Source organism: Malaclemys terrapin, chromosome 10 (genome assembly GCF_027887155.1).
Source record: "Malaclemys terrapin pileata isolate rMalTer1 chromosome 10, rMalTer1.hap1, whole genome shotgun sequence".
In the NCBI taxonomy this organism is placed as follows: Eukaryota; Metazoa; Chordata; order Testudines; family Emydidae; genus Malaclemys; species Malaclemys terrapin.
Genome location: NC_071514.1, coordinates 33,688,175 through 33,705,186, shown reverse-complemented (window position 1 = coordinate 33,705,186; position 17,012 = coordinate 33,688,175). Strand labels below are relative to the sequence as shown.

The 17,012-nt window shown below is 41.8% G+C and overlaps 1 protein-coding gene across 4 annotated transcripts in view; it reads right to left on the bottom strand.

The window, feature by feature from the left end:
• Window positions 1-17,012, bottom strand: part of TLN2 (talin 2) — a 382,138-nt gene that overhangs the window by 96,913 nt on the left and 268,213 nt on the right. For all 4 annotated transcript variants that reach the window (XM_054041883.1, XM_054041884.1, XM_054041885.1 and 1 more), the window contains 7 exons: window positions 16,185-16,393; window positions 14,935-15,054; window positions 12,528-12,725; window positions 10,324-10,463; window positions 6,630-6,723; window positions 1,687-1,776; window positions 304-426 (listed from right to left, as the gene is read on the bottom strand). In XM_054041883.1, the coding sequence (XP_053897858.1) occupies window positions 304-426; window positions 1,687-1,776; window positions 6,630-6,723; window positions 10,324-10,463; window positions 12,528-12,725; window positions 14,935-15,054; window positions 16,185-16,393 (974 nt within the window). The remainder of the gene's footprint in view (window positions 1-303; window positions 427-1,686; window positions 1,777-6,629; window positions 6,724-10,323; window positions 10,464-12,527; window positions 12,726-14,934; window positions 15,055-16,184; window positions 16,394-17,012) is intronic.

Sequence of the window (17,012 nt, the reverse complement as noted above, 5' to 3'; positions counted from 1 at the left end):
ACTTCCTCTATAACCTTGGGAAACTCATTTAACCTCCCTGCCTCATTCTCCCTCCATACAAAACAGGCATAATAGTGCTTCCCTCACCTCACAAGTGTACTGTGATGCCGTATTAGTTAATGTCTGTCCAACTCTTCCAAGATGAAAAACACCAAACAATGCAAATATTCCGATTCTTTGGCCAACAGGAATGAAAGCTCAAATATTCTCTCTCTCTCTCTCACACACACACACACACACACACACGATATAGAAATACAGAAACGGATATTTGTTTTACAGGCTTCATAAACAAGTGGTTACCTGGGCTGCAGCCTCTGTGAGACCACAAAGTGCCTTGGAAGCAACTCCAACACATTCTCCAAAGACCAGCAGACCCCCAGTCTTGGCATTCTGGGAAATGCCTGCCATTGACTCTCCAAGGACCTTAACAATTGAAAATAGGGTAAATTATTCCCCCTATATACTTCACTCTACATGGCAGTGTTTTCCAAGCTTTCCTGGACTGCACACAGGAGCAGAGGCAACTACTCAGCACAGCCTCTTTGTCTGCCCCAAAACACTTGCTGAAATTTAGTGGAAAAAGTACTTGCAGCTTGGCATATAGGAAACATCCCAATATCAGAATGCCTGTAAAATTTTAGAGTTTGTCTCACTGAAGCCTATCTTATTTGTTTTTTTTTAGATTGCAATGCCTTTGGTATAGCAGCAAAGCAAACTAATTCCACGCTCCAGTGCATTAGGCAGTCTCCTTTTCTTTTAGATTATGAAGACTTTGGGATTATTCCAATGCATCACATACTGAAAAAGTCAAAATGAAGATGCACTAAAACTTTCAGGGGAGGATTTCCAGAGTATGGTAAGATTTTCACTGTAAAATACTTTTGCGGTGATGTAGTGGTACCTTTTAACACTTACAGAATTGCTGAACCACTATAGAGTAGACACAGTGAAAAACTAATTTCAGTTTGAATCGCAGTTGGAAGAAAGGTTTATTCCAATAGACAAAGCTAGTCAATTAACACAAGCTTTTTTTTTTTTTTGGGGGGGGGGGAAGGGGAAGGAGGGGGTAAATGAAGCTTTAAAACTGAAAAAGGTAGTTCCCATAGATTATGATTTTTCCAAGTTTAGACACAGGACACAAAATGGCTAAAAACAATCCAGATTTTACAGTACTTGCTGGTATCCTGAAGTATTTGGATTGTTAGTGAGTTAGATCTCAGACAATATCACAAGGCAATCACATGACACTAAATGCTGTCAGCACAATAGGTCTTCAGATGAACAAAAAATCCAAACAGCAGCATAAAGATTGCTCATAAGAGTCCCAAACGGAGTTTTACCAGGGAATTTAATAAGGTTAGAGCACAAGAATTTTTCCAAGAAGCAGACTGAAGCAGACATTCTTTTTCCAGTGTACACCTCTACCCCGATATAACGCTGTCCTTGGGAGCCAAAAAATCTTACCGCGTTATAGGTGAAACCGCATTACATCGAACTTGCTTTGATCCGCCGGAGTGCGCAGCCCCGCCGCCCCAGAGCACAGCTTTACCGCGTTATATCCGAATTCCTGTTATATCAGGTCGCGTTATGTCGGGGTAGAGGTGTATTTTATTAGCCTGCAAACCCCTCCATTGATTAGAAATTGTTTAACACATACACACGGAAGTAGAATAACAGATTTACCTTGGAGTTTTCCATAACACCTTCAATACAATCAAAATACGAGAGATCGCTTACAGGTTCATTGGGGTTATCCAGCATTCCTTTAACTGTCTGAAAGAAAGGAGAGCAGCTTCAGTTACTACAGTAGCTATAACACGGATCTGAGCCAGACAAATACACTACCACAGTAATGAAACCAGTGGACATATTTGCTCATCTTAGTTTCTTTATCTCCAGGCAAAGAACATGATTCCCAGACACTGCAGTATGTAGATATTTTAGTAGCTGACTATTTGTAAACTTTCCTTTGTGTCACCATATCACAAACCGGCAACCCCTCTTTCAAACTCAGAGACTTCCTGGGAATAAAAAAATTGATTCAAGAAGCTGCCACCTCTTGTTACCTGCTGCTCAGAGACACAGACAGACACCTGGCTAAATGTAAGTGCACCATCTGCTTGCATTTTTCCCCCCTGCCAACAGAACCTCCCAGCACCGTTCCCTCTGACAAATGCTGTCTGAAAATACTTATGTTACAAGTAGAATTAAGTAAGAGTTGCCCTTCTCCTGGGGTGAACCCAGACCTTGAGAGTACTGCACAGAGTTATCCAAGGGAGAAGCTACTTCATATATTGTAAAGAGGAATCAATATATTTGGATAAAAAAATTCTCACAACATAAAAAAAATACAACAGGCGAGTCTCCTCTTTTGCTTAAATTGTTTTTTTAAAGCTGATTTTCATGCTTACAGTCAAGAATGGAAGCTGAATAACAGCCCAATGAGCTATTCTTATGGTCTTTCCAACATGAGTGAAATCAGGAAGTATAGGAAGTTAGTAAGGGGCTACAGCTGAAAGATTTGCTGCGTGATTTTTTTTCAGCAAAGGAAATCTGGGCAAGAATTTAAATTTTAGATCTTTATCAGAGCTGAACTTTTAACTCAAAAGCAATTTTTTGAAGTTGAGCCATGCTTTGTCTGTCGTCTTGTAACAGCCTAAAAGTTACGGTCAAGATCATTTCCTTTAAGTGCTTTACTGCCAGTTATCTTACTGTATGAAAAAGGCAATGTTAACAAGAGAGCTCTTCTGCTAATAGTTCTGCTGTTGTTTCCTGCCCCTCTCTTTCTCTATTCCTGAGTACTTCAGTACCGTGCTCCACCCCTCCGTAGCAATTTACTGAGTAGCAGTGAGCAAATCGTGTTCTATCCACATTTTCACTGCTCCAGAGACAGGAGCTGTAAGACTCCCTGGACAGATGACAGGAAGGAGTGAAAAAACGGAACAGCAGATTGACAGTTAAAATGCAACTGCTGCTGCTAAAAACCCTCCTGTCTGTTCCTTATCCTGAAGTGCTAGGAATGACTCGCTACATCCAACTGCCTTGGGAGATGGAAACAAGGTCTCCATACTCCTGGGAAAGCACAAAGTCTGTGCAGCTTTGCTTTATCTGATCCACAGGGCAGGCCCAAGGGTATGTGGACACTCTACTTAAGTCACTGATGAAACACCTGAGTTCTCTAAAGCTGTACTTCCCAGTTATTGTAGGGAGCCCAGAGGAGGCTAGTAGGAGAAATTGGTGAATGAGGTAGGGAAAAAGGCAGGTGATGGGGAAAGACCCTTATAGCTTAACCATAATAGAAGTGAAATGGGTAACACTATTGATGCTGACTTTCCCCAAAGTTAATGGGAACTCCTATAAACTTCTTATAGGTTCATCCAGGTCTGGTTTCAGACCCTGCTGCTGCCTCTGTTTCCTCTTCTACCCAAGTTCATCTGACTTCACACTGCAGGGGTTTTCCCACTAACGGTCTCCTTTTCAAGAGTCTGGTTTATTAACAAAGTTCAAAACACCACAAATCTTCCACCCAGCCTTCCTCAGACAAAACTAGTCATTTCAATTGGTAACTGGCTTCAGCATCCACCTAGCTTTTGCTCTAGCGTCAAGTCTTTCCAGCCCTTTATCAGAGCTTCCCCTTGCTTATAGCTCTCCCGCCAGGCTCACAGTCCTTGGCAGCTCTCCTAGTTGAGGATTCCCTCCCAGCAGACTTCTGCTCCTTACAGGTCTCTGGACAGATGTCACCTGCTTTTCTCAACTTGGTTCCATGTTATATGGAAGAAGCTACAGGCAGTCAATCCCATTTCTAGTTTGACTTTTATATTAATATGGTCAAGTCTCACAGAAATGGACAATTAACAGTAACGGCCACAGACAGGGATAGCGAGAGAGCAAGCACTGTGCAAGCTTTCATCCGAAGCTCTGCTAATATTTGCTATTTGTGTCCTGGGACTCTGATCAGAGCTTGCCAGTCACATCAACCTGGGTGGTGGCAGCTCTAAGATCTCATTTGTTCACTCAGTGCTTAATCCCCTTCTGCTCTACTATCGCTTTTTCCTCCAGTTAAATCCCATCTCTCTCCACTCCTCCTTCGGGATCAAAGAATCAAGGAAGAGCTGTGTAATCAGCCTATAAGTTTTTCCATTGACTTTCTCCTTGGCCTGTGTTATTAAAAATATCACTCTTCACTGATATTTCCATACACTGGTCATGCAGTAAATCAAGGAGAAAAGTTGACTTTAAGCACAACTGTACTGTACACAGGTGATTTGAAATTTAAAAGCAAAAGAAAAAAGTGTTTTGTTTAGTGGTAAAAATGCCAGGGCAATGTCCTTGGACTATTACTGCGGAGAGTTCTTACAAATGCTCACTGAAACAGTTACTGTTATTAAAAGTGTGACAGCTCCATATCTCCACTCCCACACCTACTGTAACACACTTACCATTGGCTGGATTTCAGCTTGAATTCATCATCGTGACATCCTTCTCTTCCCCCCCAACAAAAAGCAAAGCATTTTGATGCTTGTTGCCAACCCAAAATACACAAAATCATTGGATTTGAGATTTCCCATTCACTCTGTTAATATGCCTTTGCTAAATAATATAATTAATAAAGAGAAGAAACAAAGCACAGCACCGTAACATTTCTGATTTAGAGACTCATTCTTTTTGCCCCACTGAACAAGGCACATCCACAGATGAAAACTGAGCGTCTCTCTCCTGGCAGTAGCTCTGAACTGTGGCAAAGTCACACGCTGTAGCTTGAAACAATTTCTATAATAAGTACGCGGTAACAAACTGAGAGCCAAATGTGACTACACTGTGTTGTACTCACTTTCATTAGGGCCAAATTTGGTTTTGAGTCTCAGTATCATCCCACCATTTCCTTACAAGATCCTAAACGACCTCTGGAATACAATCATTTAAGAAGCCCTTGCTTCTAACAGAACTGGTGGCATCTAAGGTACCTAACTAATTTATTTGTTCCTTTTGGCCTGAAGAAGGAATGATGGAAAAATGCAGGCATAAAGTACCCTAAAAGACTCAACACAGTAAGGCAGTAATCAGCATTACAAACACAGCAAGAAAGCCACATCACAGTGCTGATCACATCAGCTCTGCACAACGAAAGCCAATGTCATGCTGAGGGAAGTCTTAAAGTACGAAGAGAAAACACTTTCCACCTCCCATGGCCTTTTCATTTTTTGTCTTGAATCACTATAAAAATAGTGTGTGCATGTGTAGGGACAATGTAGTATGCAGTGTAGTTTCCGCCTTGTCGGTACCAGGATATTAGAGAGACCAGGTGGGTGAAGTAATATCTTTTTTTGGACTGTGCTGACTAAGTTAATAAGGCTAACTGACAACTCTCCTAGACCACCTACTATAAAGAACTCAAAGATTCCCTCCTCCCCCCACTGCAAACTACAACTTACCTAGGAACTTAAAGACATCATCAAATCCTTCCCCAAACAACTTCAAGAGAAACTCTACAAACTCATCCCCCACAAACCCACCCAGGAACCTTCCACATGTCCCCCAAGATACACAAACAAGAAAACCCGGCAGTCCCATCCTATCTGCCCTATCCTTACTGAAGGAATATTGGGATTCACAGAAACCATCCTCAAACCACTCACCACAGCTTCCTTCCGGACACAACTGACTTCCTCCACAAACTCCGCTATATTAACATCTTCCCTCAAAACTACACACACTGTGTCACCCTAACTACACTGACATAAGCCCTACGCCTCTTGTGTGGGTGGAGTTATTTTGTCGGTGCACTAGGGCACTTACATCGGTGGAAGCAAGGCTGTAGTGTGGACACTGACGTAGTTAGGTTGACATAAGCCGCCTAAGTAACTTAAGCTACGCTAAATTGGTGATAAGACACTATTGCCTAGCATTTTGGAGCAGGTGCTGATTGGTTTGATATTAACGTAGGCACTTGGCCTTTCAACAAGAGCCAACTAGCTATCTACTACACAGTCAATTTACAGAGCTATTGTCACAACACTCATGTAGCAGAACACAATAGAGTGTGTACTAGATCACATAGTGTTGAAAGACATTCAGCTAGACTGAGATAAAGAAAACATGAGGAATTAGAAGTCTAGAGGAATATAAAAATTATGGAGTAATTCATGATCAACTTTTCTTAGATAGATGTGACTTTCAGAATCATGAATTTCCAATTACACAGAGCCACAGCAGAAAAGCTAAGATGTCACAGCTTCCTTCAGTGCACCATTAGCCATCTTAGTGAAAGATTTCTTAGTGTAAACCCTTCTCCCTGTGTCCTCTGAAAGTGACTCTTGTGTGTGCACCCTCCAACTTACTGCAGAGGAGACCGGTATCTTTATAGTCCCATATACAACTGCTCTGTCAGTTGGGTAAAATGTAAACTCCCTTTGGCCAACTCACTAGAAGTTGTGCTAAGTTTGTCTCCATTAGAAAGCTCTTTGCATATTTCATACACAACTAGAGGGAAAAAAATTCTGCCACAGATATCAAGTGGAGAGACAATGACACAGCAGCTCTTCAGACAGGGAAAAGAAAATGTAAAGCCCGACTGACATCTTCACCACAGGAAGGTTCACCCCATGAGACCACAAGCTTGAGAATACCTCCAGTTCTCTGAGAGCATTGTCACATTCCTTCTGCCCTGGCGCCTGTTGGGTACACAGAGTGATGAGCTGGTTAATACTCTCCGTCACAGCTCTGAGGAGGGGGGGAAAAAAAAAGACATTTTGAAAACTGACCAACTTCCATTATTTCCAATTTTGTCTTATTCATCTGTACACTATGAAAAGCAGTTTCAAGCCCAAATGTTCTTCCACTTCTCTCACCGCTGGTGCTTGTGGAGTAAGTGAACTATAACGTATTTGGTGGAGAGAACATAATATTAACCCCTGCTGAGAAAAATATAGCGAAAGAGGCGCCAAGTGAAATTGATCGACAGCAATCCTCACCTCAAACATAAGCCCTCTGTCCGAATCATTTGTCACCTAGCACATAAGCAACAGGTGGGATCTTCCTGTCATGATGGCAAGTTTCTAGGACATCTGCAGTTTTGGTTCATAAAGGGAATTTGATGCATAATAAATGTAAATTATTTGACAGTTTATTTTATTCTGGATCTAATGTTATGGTGCAATTTCAAAATTAAGCCTGGCCACACAACCACTATGATTGGAAACGTCAGAATACAGCAGCATCTAAAACCCACTTCCTAGCAAGCCAGGCTGTAGCACTTTTGTGTTCAGGGTACAACAAAAATTATTAAAAAAACAAAAACAAAACAACAACCCAACATTCCTCCCCTAAAAAACCCCCAGAACTTTAGCAACTGTGTTGCCCAGAAACCCCATGGGGAAGTCTATGGCATGGGCCCTCAACCTGACTACCACTCTGTATAACCAAATGTGGATGGAACTAAATTTTTCAAAAATTTCAAATACCACACAAGCCCTGGTTTAGACAGAGTGTACTTTAGAGGATGTTGTGTTTGGTTGCTTGTTGATCAGACTCTCAGCATTATAGACCCTAATAAAAATGTGTGTTTTGAAAACCATCTTTTTTATTAAAGATCAAAAATGCTGCTAACAATACCCGATCACGCAGACGACATCAGATGCAATTAAAAGTATTTTAAATCATATGAACCTATCCTACATCTCACTGGTAAACACTGCCTTGTGCCTTCAAAGTTAATTCTCTGTGGAATATGAAAATTCAACTGAAAAGATGCTGCAGATACAGGGGTAGGGAGAGTGGGAGGGTCTAAGACACAAGCAGAATGAAAAATACGATATCAGCAAATGCCATGGTTTGTTCCATGATTTTTTTTTCCAATTTGAATATTCATTTAACATAGTTTTTGTGTGTGAGACATACAAATATGTATGTGTGTCTCCATTGCTTTCTTCTGGCACTCAGACATGACATGATACATGTGCAAAACTAACAAAACTGTACCCACCATTGGAAACTATAGAGGAAAACTAGCATAGATGGACTAAAGAATGGCTTTGTGAATATCAGAGAGAGAGATGTTAGTACGATTGTAAGCTAAGAAATTTTATGTTTTAGAGCTATCCCGAGTCTGACAGTCGCATGTATTTTCCATTTTTCTAGTTTTGTTTTGTCCTGTGTTTGAGACTCTGTATAGAAACTAGTGAATGTGTCATCAGCCCTTGAACAGATTTCACAACATGGCCCACACCATTCAGAGGAGCAACCCTTTGTTTTGTACAGTAGCCATACACAGCAAAGATTTCCACAATATTGGTGATGCTTAACACTTATGCTGAAAAATACAATGGCTGCCATTTGACCATCTGCTACAACACAAGTGACATATGTGTAGGAAGTTTTCTTAAATAAGGATTTCTTAAATTCAGTGCTCAGAGATGGGTAGCAGTAACTCAATTTAATACTCTGGACCACATTGTCATAGACAGTGTGACACGTACAATGCTACACTCTTAGCCAAAATTGTACAACAGCCCAGTGGAAACTGCAGTAATTGCTTAAATGGATAATGAGAGGAAAACTAATGGTTTTAAAGCAGCTTAGCAATCTTGATCCAAAGAGGAGATCCTGCACCACCTTATGAGCCAGGTTTCCCTGAGCTACCCGCAGTACACAGATCACAAGTTGAGAACCAACGAGTGGCATTGCACCATGAGTAGTGTCAGTCTGGTGAGCAAAGCATAGCACAAGGTATGTATATTAGCACCGCAGAACAGGTCCAATCAGACAATTGGAGTTGCTGATCATTCTCACCCCCTTCTTATTACACACAGGCTGCATGTCAAAAGCAGCAGTCTATGGAACTTGGGCACTGTGCTGAAAGCACCACCTAATGCATCACATTCATCTTGAGGCTGAGCAATTTTTATCTCATGACCTACAAAAATAGCTCTATTCATTTGTCTATGGACACTTTTCCCCCCAATACATTCTTTACTGGTGTGAATGGAACATGATACTCACAAATGGAGTCCAAGCTTCTCCTTGGAAATCACTTTTATTTAATGTCTAGATTTCAAAATGCCAGTTTCTTTCCAATCTCTTAATATTCCCCTTCTGAAGACTAGTTTAATCTCCCCACCCCCCATGTTCAGCAATCCAAAGTGGAAGTAACTTATCCAGGTCTGGAAATTTTTCAAATGACTTCAAAAAACCCCCAAAACCATGAAAATGCTTTAAGAAAGTGAAAGACAGCCAGCCGCACAACTACTACTATTTGTGTTCTCTGATCAAAACATGGATGATAAGGAGAGGGCAGAGATTTCACTTTGAATAGACTACACAGAGTCTATTACAGTCTCGATTTCTGTCATGGATTATGCAGAGTTCCTGTGCAACTTAAATTTGGGGAACCAAACTCCTACATAATGTCATGAAGATAAATGCAGAGATTCCAGTGGCAGTGAAAGGGATTTACATTCCAGATACGTTTTAACAGAGTTCTTCTCATTATGCTGTGAGTTGCAAGAAAGTCACCAACTTCTGCAACATGAAATTACAATGCCAGGTGTTTTCCCGTCCTCTCGATTTCCTTGCAGGCAAAGGTTACATAAGAGTGCTCTCCCCTGACCACGTAGAGACATCCAGAGTAAGTTAAGTCATCTAAATGTATTGTGTGCACTTCATTTGATAAAAGTGACTTGGGAAAAGAAGATAACATGGTGAGAGCACCGGGCAGTGGTACTGCAGCAGACCGCTAACCAGATTTTTGGGCAGCTCTGACAGCAGGCTTGCAAAAGGTCTACACATTCCATCTCCTTTATTGGGGAGTAGGAGTGCACTTTTAAGAGATGGGATCAGCAGCAACCCCCAAAGGAGGTGAAAACTCCGAAAATAAAAAACGGGTTCCTAGACAAAAAATAAAAGTGAAATCTCTCCCCGCACCCACATATGCAAGGACATTGCTTAGTACGAGTTTTCTTTGAAAGCCATGCCAGCAGCAGGCATATAGCAACATCCTCAGCATCTGCATGTGTGAGAGCAGGGAAGGAGGTAGATGGACGGACAAAGAACAAGCATTAGAAATAGTCTTCTTAAAAAAAACCAGACTGGATCTTCATCTGCCGTAAGTCAGCGTGGCTCTGACTTCAATAGAGCTATACTGGATGCCAATCCAGTGTAAGCAAGCTTCCTCTGATTTCAGTTTCACTTAATAAGCTGAAACATGGAACATCCTATATGGTTAACCAAGAGTACCAGAAGAATAAGCTAACAAATAATACAGATTGCAAAGGAAAACAGTTAAACACTCTCTTAGGAAAACGAAATCAGGTGATATGCCTGTACCTTGCAGCTGCAGCTAGGAGGTTCTTAGCATTAGGAGCTCCAGGGTCAACTGAGAGAGACTTGGCAGCCAACAGTAGCTTGCTGGAGGCCATAGAGATGTTCTTGAGGTTCCCTATTACTTGAATCTGGTCCTCTTTAGTCTGGAAAACCACAGCAGCATAACATTTCATACACAGTTTGCATTAGCTAGAGAGACAGCTAAAACTTTAAGCACTGCATTTTGGAATTCAATTGAATTATCCATCTAAAACCAATGACATGCATGGGATGACATTCCAGATAGGGCCACTGAGCATCGCCTCTGCTTGCCCAGATAGGTGCCTCTAGCTCCTTTCATATAGCAGAAAAAGAAACCCATATACAAGGAGCTTGATTTCCAACAGTAAGAGCATTCACAGAGAAGTGGAAGGAAATTTAACTACTTGCTGAACAATGCTTTTGTTGTCAAGTCTCTTGTATGTCTCTGCCTGGCACATTGACCCACACTGACCCACATTGTTCGGCCAACGGGTACCAACTATATTCTAGCACCTTCTGTGTCATTTACAAGCACTCTTACTTACACCTTTACTGGATTAATGGCTTAAGCAAACAGAAATTCTGCAAAGAGACCTTCAAAAACATTTAATTGTAGGGGTGCTCTATATGAAGAAGTAATAGTTTCTGGAAAACTAAATCAAGCATGTAGCTTTATTTGATAAATAATTTGAATTTGACATCACATGACATTACTTTCAGGGAATGACTAAGAAATAACTTTATACACGTGAAGTTAGAAAATAGTATTGCAGAATTACAGTCTGTGACAAACAGCAGTGGTTAGATTTTTTTGTCAACGATTTATGCAATAAAATTAGCCTTTCCATGTTAGAAATATTTGCAAAGAAGTTGTATTTTACTTAGTTGATGTGATCTGGGTTTCAGTCTATATATGTGAACTGCTTTCTGTATTTACTATATTTGCCCCACATGACAGGTCACCCAAGTCATATGATACTGTTTCTGTTCTGATTCAATGACTATTTACAGACAGAAAGCATCCTTTTTTGTTCATACATTAGATGAAAACAATCAGTTATTCATGGATATTGTGTGATCGAGACAAATCTTTCAAAAGAGCCACAAGATCATTGCTGATAGGCATTTGCACTAAAATTTACATTTTTAATGTCAGTGAACAGCCTTGTGACTAAAGGCCTCCCACTCTAGTGTTTGTGAGTAAGTGATTAAGAGCTGACCAGCACCAGCACAGCACAGCACAGCACAAATTGATGGATTTTGTTTGCAAGAATATTCAGGGTTGCTTTTTGCTATAATAGCCAAGCTCTAGCCACAAAGCATTAGGTTTAAGGGACACTAAATATAGTGATGTTGAAGAACACTGATTTGTAGCTTGGAGCCTGCAATTCAACCAGTTAGCTGCAGAATAGGTAAAAACCAAGGTGGTAGCAGGGCAAGTTGACTCATTCTACACCCCACTAAATTTATTAAAGTCACACTTAGGGTATTGTGCTGACCTAGTGTTCCTTAAACTACATTTCTGGACTGGAGGAACAGGGGTGAAATAATTCCTTTGTTTCCATGTCCATTCAGTCCCTGGGCTTCCACCTTGCAAAACTACAGAATGCTGTCAGACACGTTGCACTTTACCAACCTTCTCTACAGGTTGACTCCAGTCTTCGACAGATCCGTGGATGTGATGTAAAGTGTCTGCTCTGGTGTCACATTGAACAGGAGATGCCAAGTTCAGTTTATAGGGGTTTTACTGTGTGCTGAGTCCTCTTCGTACTCTGATTCTTTGGGGCATTGGGCATTCAAGCTCTAGAGCTGCTTAAGTTTAACTAACTTAAACTCAAATTACACTCCAATTGCACCAAAATAGAAAGTGGTCCTTTACAAAGGTTCTAACCACTGGAAAAGGCAATGGATTACTCTATCTTCAGCTATACAGATCACAAATCAATTACCACAAGGTTCACACTACATGGATGAGCATGAAATCTTAGTTTCAACAAGCACCAGGAACAGATATACCCATCTATCTTGCACAATATGCAAACCCCACCATGCTCTTGTCACTTCTGAATGGTAGATCTGACTCTCCGGTAACATCCACTGCCTCCATATAGATTTAGACTAGCACAGTTTAACATCCCTACATGCTCAGTGTAATACAGCTATCTACTACAGTCACCAAAACTCACTTGTGCTTGACCAGCCATTTCAATACCGGCATCAAGGAACTCATCGAAGTCATCACTGAACTTGCCAGAGGCTGCAGCCAACTCTCCGCTTTGGCCCCGGGTAGCATGAACCACTTCCCCCGCCGACTGGTTCAGGTCAGCTGCAGCCTGGTTCAGTTCACTTTGGGCTTCTTGGAAAGATTTAGAACTTGGAGGCAGCTTTAAGAGAAGACAACATGTGTCTTAGTGACCACAGAGACCAACCATTCAGACTAGCCCTTAATTACGCAGTTCAACACAATTCAAAACATTAAAGTAATGGCAGTGTGATCTTTGAACTTGACAATACTCTGCATAGATTCCATGGCCAAAAGGGACCACTGTGATAGTCTAGTTTGACATCCAGTACCTGGATTGTTAGGATTTCTTTTATTTCAGAGATGACCCGAACCATAATCCTGTGTAACAACCATTCTGCTGGCAGACTGTAGGTACTAAACTCTAAATGTCTTGCTCCGAAGTGCAGGACTCTGCCAGTCGAGCTCAGAGCCGGCAGTCCATTAGCCAGAAGGAATAGCAGCTATCTTCAGGCTCAGTCACAGAAGGGAACAGACCCCCTTGGTCAGTGTTACTCTCAGGTCCCAGCAGACCCTAAAACTTCAGGATTGTTCAATATATAGAACCAGTTCTGATTTTTGGGGCTCAAATCCATTTCTGCTTTAGATATTGGCAAGTTAGGGTCAAGTAATTGATCCCCATCTCAGAGGAGACATGGAAATACTCTGATTTGTCCTTTCATTCTAAAATACTGGCAGCTGTAAACTAGTGTGATGGGGCAAGGCCAGATGGCTACAGTAAAGTAGTGAGGAACAGGTATGTTAGCCCCAGGCTAAACAAATCCCTGGTACCATGGTAACCAAATGGCAGTCGCTCCAGATTAATGAAGACACCTGGGGCCAATTAAGATCCTTCTAGAAGGCGGTGGAGATAGCTAGGTTGATTGGGATACCTGAAGCCAATCAAGGACTGGCTGGAACTAGTTAAAAGCCTCCCAGTTAGTCAGTGAGATGCGGGTGTCAGGAGCTATAGGAGGGAACTGCGCTGCGGGAGAAACAAAGCAGCACAAATCTATATCAGGTGCAAGGAAGGAGGCCCTGAGGTAATTGTGAAGAAGATATTGAGTGGGGGCTGCTGTGGGGAAGTGGCCCAGGGAATTGTACATGTCCTATTTCCAAAAAGTCAGCTTCCATAGCTGCTAATTTTAGGGTCCCTGCGCTGGAGCCTGGAGTAGAGGGTGGGCCCAGGCTTCCCCCTCCCCTCCCTGATTAATCACGGATACTGGGAGACAACAGAGACTGTGCGAGGGAGGGTTGCTTCTCCTCACCTCCCTTGCTGGCTTATGATGAAATTGGCTCAGTGATCTGTGACCCTTGCCTCTACAGAGAGAAGGGCTATGTGGAGGGTCTCAGTGAGCTTCTGAGGCTAGCAAAATCCGTCAGGAAACACAGGACCCACGGAGTCAAGGACAGAACTTTGTCACACTAGGCACAAACTTTGGAGGCTCCGGTATTCCAAGGCATTATCCACTTCCGAAAATAAGCTTCACAGAACAGATTTACAGTAACTGAACTGAAAATGAGCTCTGTGTAAGCTCAGAAGCTTCTCTTTCACCAACAGAAGTTGGGCCAATAAAAGATATTACCTCTCCCACCTTGTCTCTGTAATATCCTGATACCAACACAGCTACAACACTGAAAATTACAGTAGCTGTGTTAGTATTAATTGGCTCCTAATTGTGTTTGAGGCCTGAATTGACTATTGCATTCATGGAAGTACTTGACTGTGCAATCCTCCATTCATCTGTGGAACAGGTGGAACTAGTAATGGAAGAGTAAACTTGACCAAACAACAGAACACCCATATGCCTCAGGCAAGTTACCAGTTTGCCAGCTATTAGTGACATTCAGGGTGGGAAATAGGGACATGACTTGTAATTTCATTTAAAAAGATTCACCACAGATTTTTAGAAGGGATGCAACAGAAAAATAGTGAGATTTAGATACAAAGCATCAGAAGGGAATATCCCCAGGTGGCAGGGATCATGGTTCTTATACTGACTCAAAAGGATCACTTCTAGGAAGAAAACAGATTGTATGTTTCAAGTGTCCGCATCCATTCAATCATTGGTCCCTCTGCTGAGACTACAACAAAGGAGCGAATGTTAACCTAGGCAGGGTTAGCAATCTTTACAAGTCACAAACATGGAGACTTCCCAAAATCAACAGAAAAGCAGTTCAGGATAAAAAATGGCTACTATACAAGATTGACTTGTAATCTAGAGTATATCGGCTATTCAAGAATTTAAATTGTGAGAAACCCAGGCCAGATTTTTACTTCTGAAACACCTTTAACATCAAAGATTTCTTACCGAATCAACAAGCAGTTTCTTGCTGGATTCTCCAATGCTCTTCAAGGCCACATCAACATCCTTTTGTCCAGGCAGACAATTCACACAGTTATTTAATGAGTGAGACACAGCTTTGGCCACCTGGAAATATACATACAGGCACAGGCAAAACAAATGAGAAATTCCAATGAGGAATAAGGTCCTATACCACAATAAAATCTAGCTAAAGGGCAGTGTGTTTTGGAATGTCTAAATCCTAATCCTGGCTTAACAATGACTCCTCCTCTGAGGCTGGTCACTTAACCACTCTCCCTCAGTTTTCCCATCTACAGGGGAAACTAGCCAACGAACCGGGTGTTAGTTACAGAAAAGCTTTAAGTATTATTGTTCACACAAGCCTGCAGCAAGGCTGCCTGGGGGGAAAGGAGCAAATGGGGCGGTTTGCCCTGGGCCCCCTGTTTTAGAGTGCCCCAAACCAAACGACATTGCAACCTGGTGTGCAGGGTTGCAGTGCCCCTCAGGTTTGGCCTGGGAGACACTGAAATCTCTCATACTGAGTTGCAACACCACTCACTGAAATCCTCCCCCTCCCCCCACGATGGAGGGACTGCTGGGACAAACCTGAGAGGAGTTACGACTCTGCATGCCAGGTCATAACACCTGAGGCGTGAAGCCAGGGCCAGCCCCGTTGGACAGGAGTCAAGCTGCACCCCATAGTGATAATATTTTTGGAAAGATGGAGGGCCTGGGTTTCAGATATTTCCCCAGATTCCCTAAAACCTCTGTGCAGCTCTGCCTCAAGGCACTATTACTTAAAACATGTCTCTCAAATTTTGATTTAAAAATAGTCAAACTCCCTCAGTAAACAGAAAAAGGACCTTTTGTTCCGATAACACGATGAGATCCAGTAATGCTCAAACATCACTTGTTTAGAAAGATGGATGTGTTACAAATACCGCAAGTCGACTCAGGACCCTTCATTTGGTAACATCAAATTTAATTATTTTTTCTATTTCACAATCAAGAGTATACTGCCCAAATAAGGCATGGGCTAAAGGCCTTATTCATATGCCGTAAGGTACAACAGGCACATCACTGCATCTCTTAAAAAGAAGCCTTTGTAAAGAGAATTACATTAACAGCATATCTCCCAAAGGTGCCTAGAATATTACATTCCAGAACTGGCTGCATTATTAGTGCCCTGAGCTAAACATGAAGTCACTCTCTGCACTTTTTGTACAGCAGGCGCACTAGTCCAGGTTGCAACTTACCTGAGCTAACCTCTGCTGACTTTCTGCATCCCCAGGTGCAACCAGAGCCTGTTTTGCTTCCTGAATAAGCATAGCAGAGCCTTCCATGACATCCCTTGCAGAATCTAACATTGCATGTGCTGCCATTGGGTCAGTGGTGGATGCTGAAACGCCTCTTGCTGCCTGAGCCAAAGTCTTCAGAGCTTGAGCTGTCTCCCTGGCAGCAACCCCTACATTCAGATTTCATTAAATACTTGGTTAGTATCCTCTAAGGCGCAATGTGTATTCTTTTATGGCAGCTGAATTGCAAGGTAATGACCCCCTTTCTACAGAACATTGCAAACATTTTAAAATTAGAGTGTTTCAGATGTGAACACGTTTGAGAAATAACCACAGCAAAGCCATAAAATCAATATTATACCCACAAAAGCTCATTTCAGGGTGGTTCTAAATCACCAAACAGATCTTTTTTTATGGAGGGAGAAGAAGAAAAATTTAACAGTTTCAAGTTACTTCCAATTTAGCTAGTGAAAAAGAACAAGTCTTAGCTACCAGTGGTAACAAGTTCAAAAAAGACTAAATGACTTAGGATTTAGACTCTTATTGGCTTCCAAGGAGACTTAGGGCCCTGAGAGTCTAAATCTCTTTGGAAAATGGGACTTAGGCTTTTGAAATTTTCACCAAAGCTGGATAGGGCACAAGCTGAAATTGAAGTATAAAAGCTACACAGAGGATTTCAAAGAGAAAGCAGCACAGTAGCATAACTTAGTTTCATCATGCAGACAGTCATGTAGCAGACCTATGAAAACTGGCTTGTGTAGCCTGTCTGACCTATACTCTCAATATGTT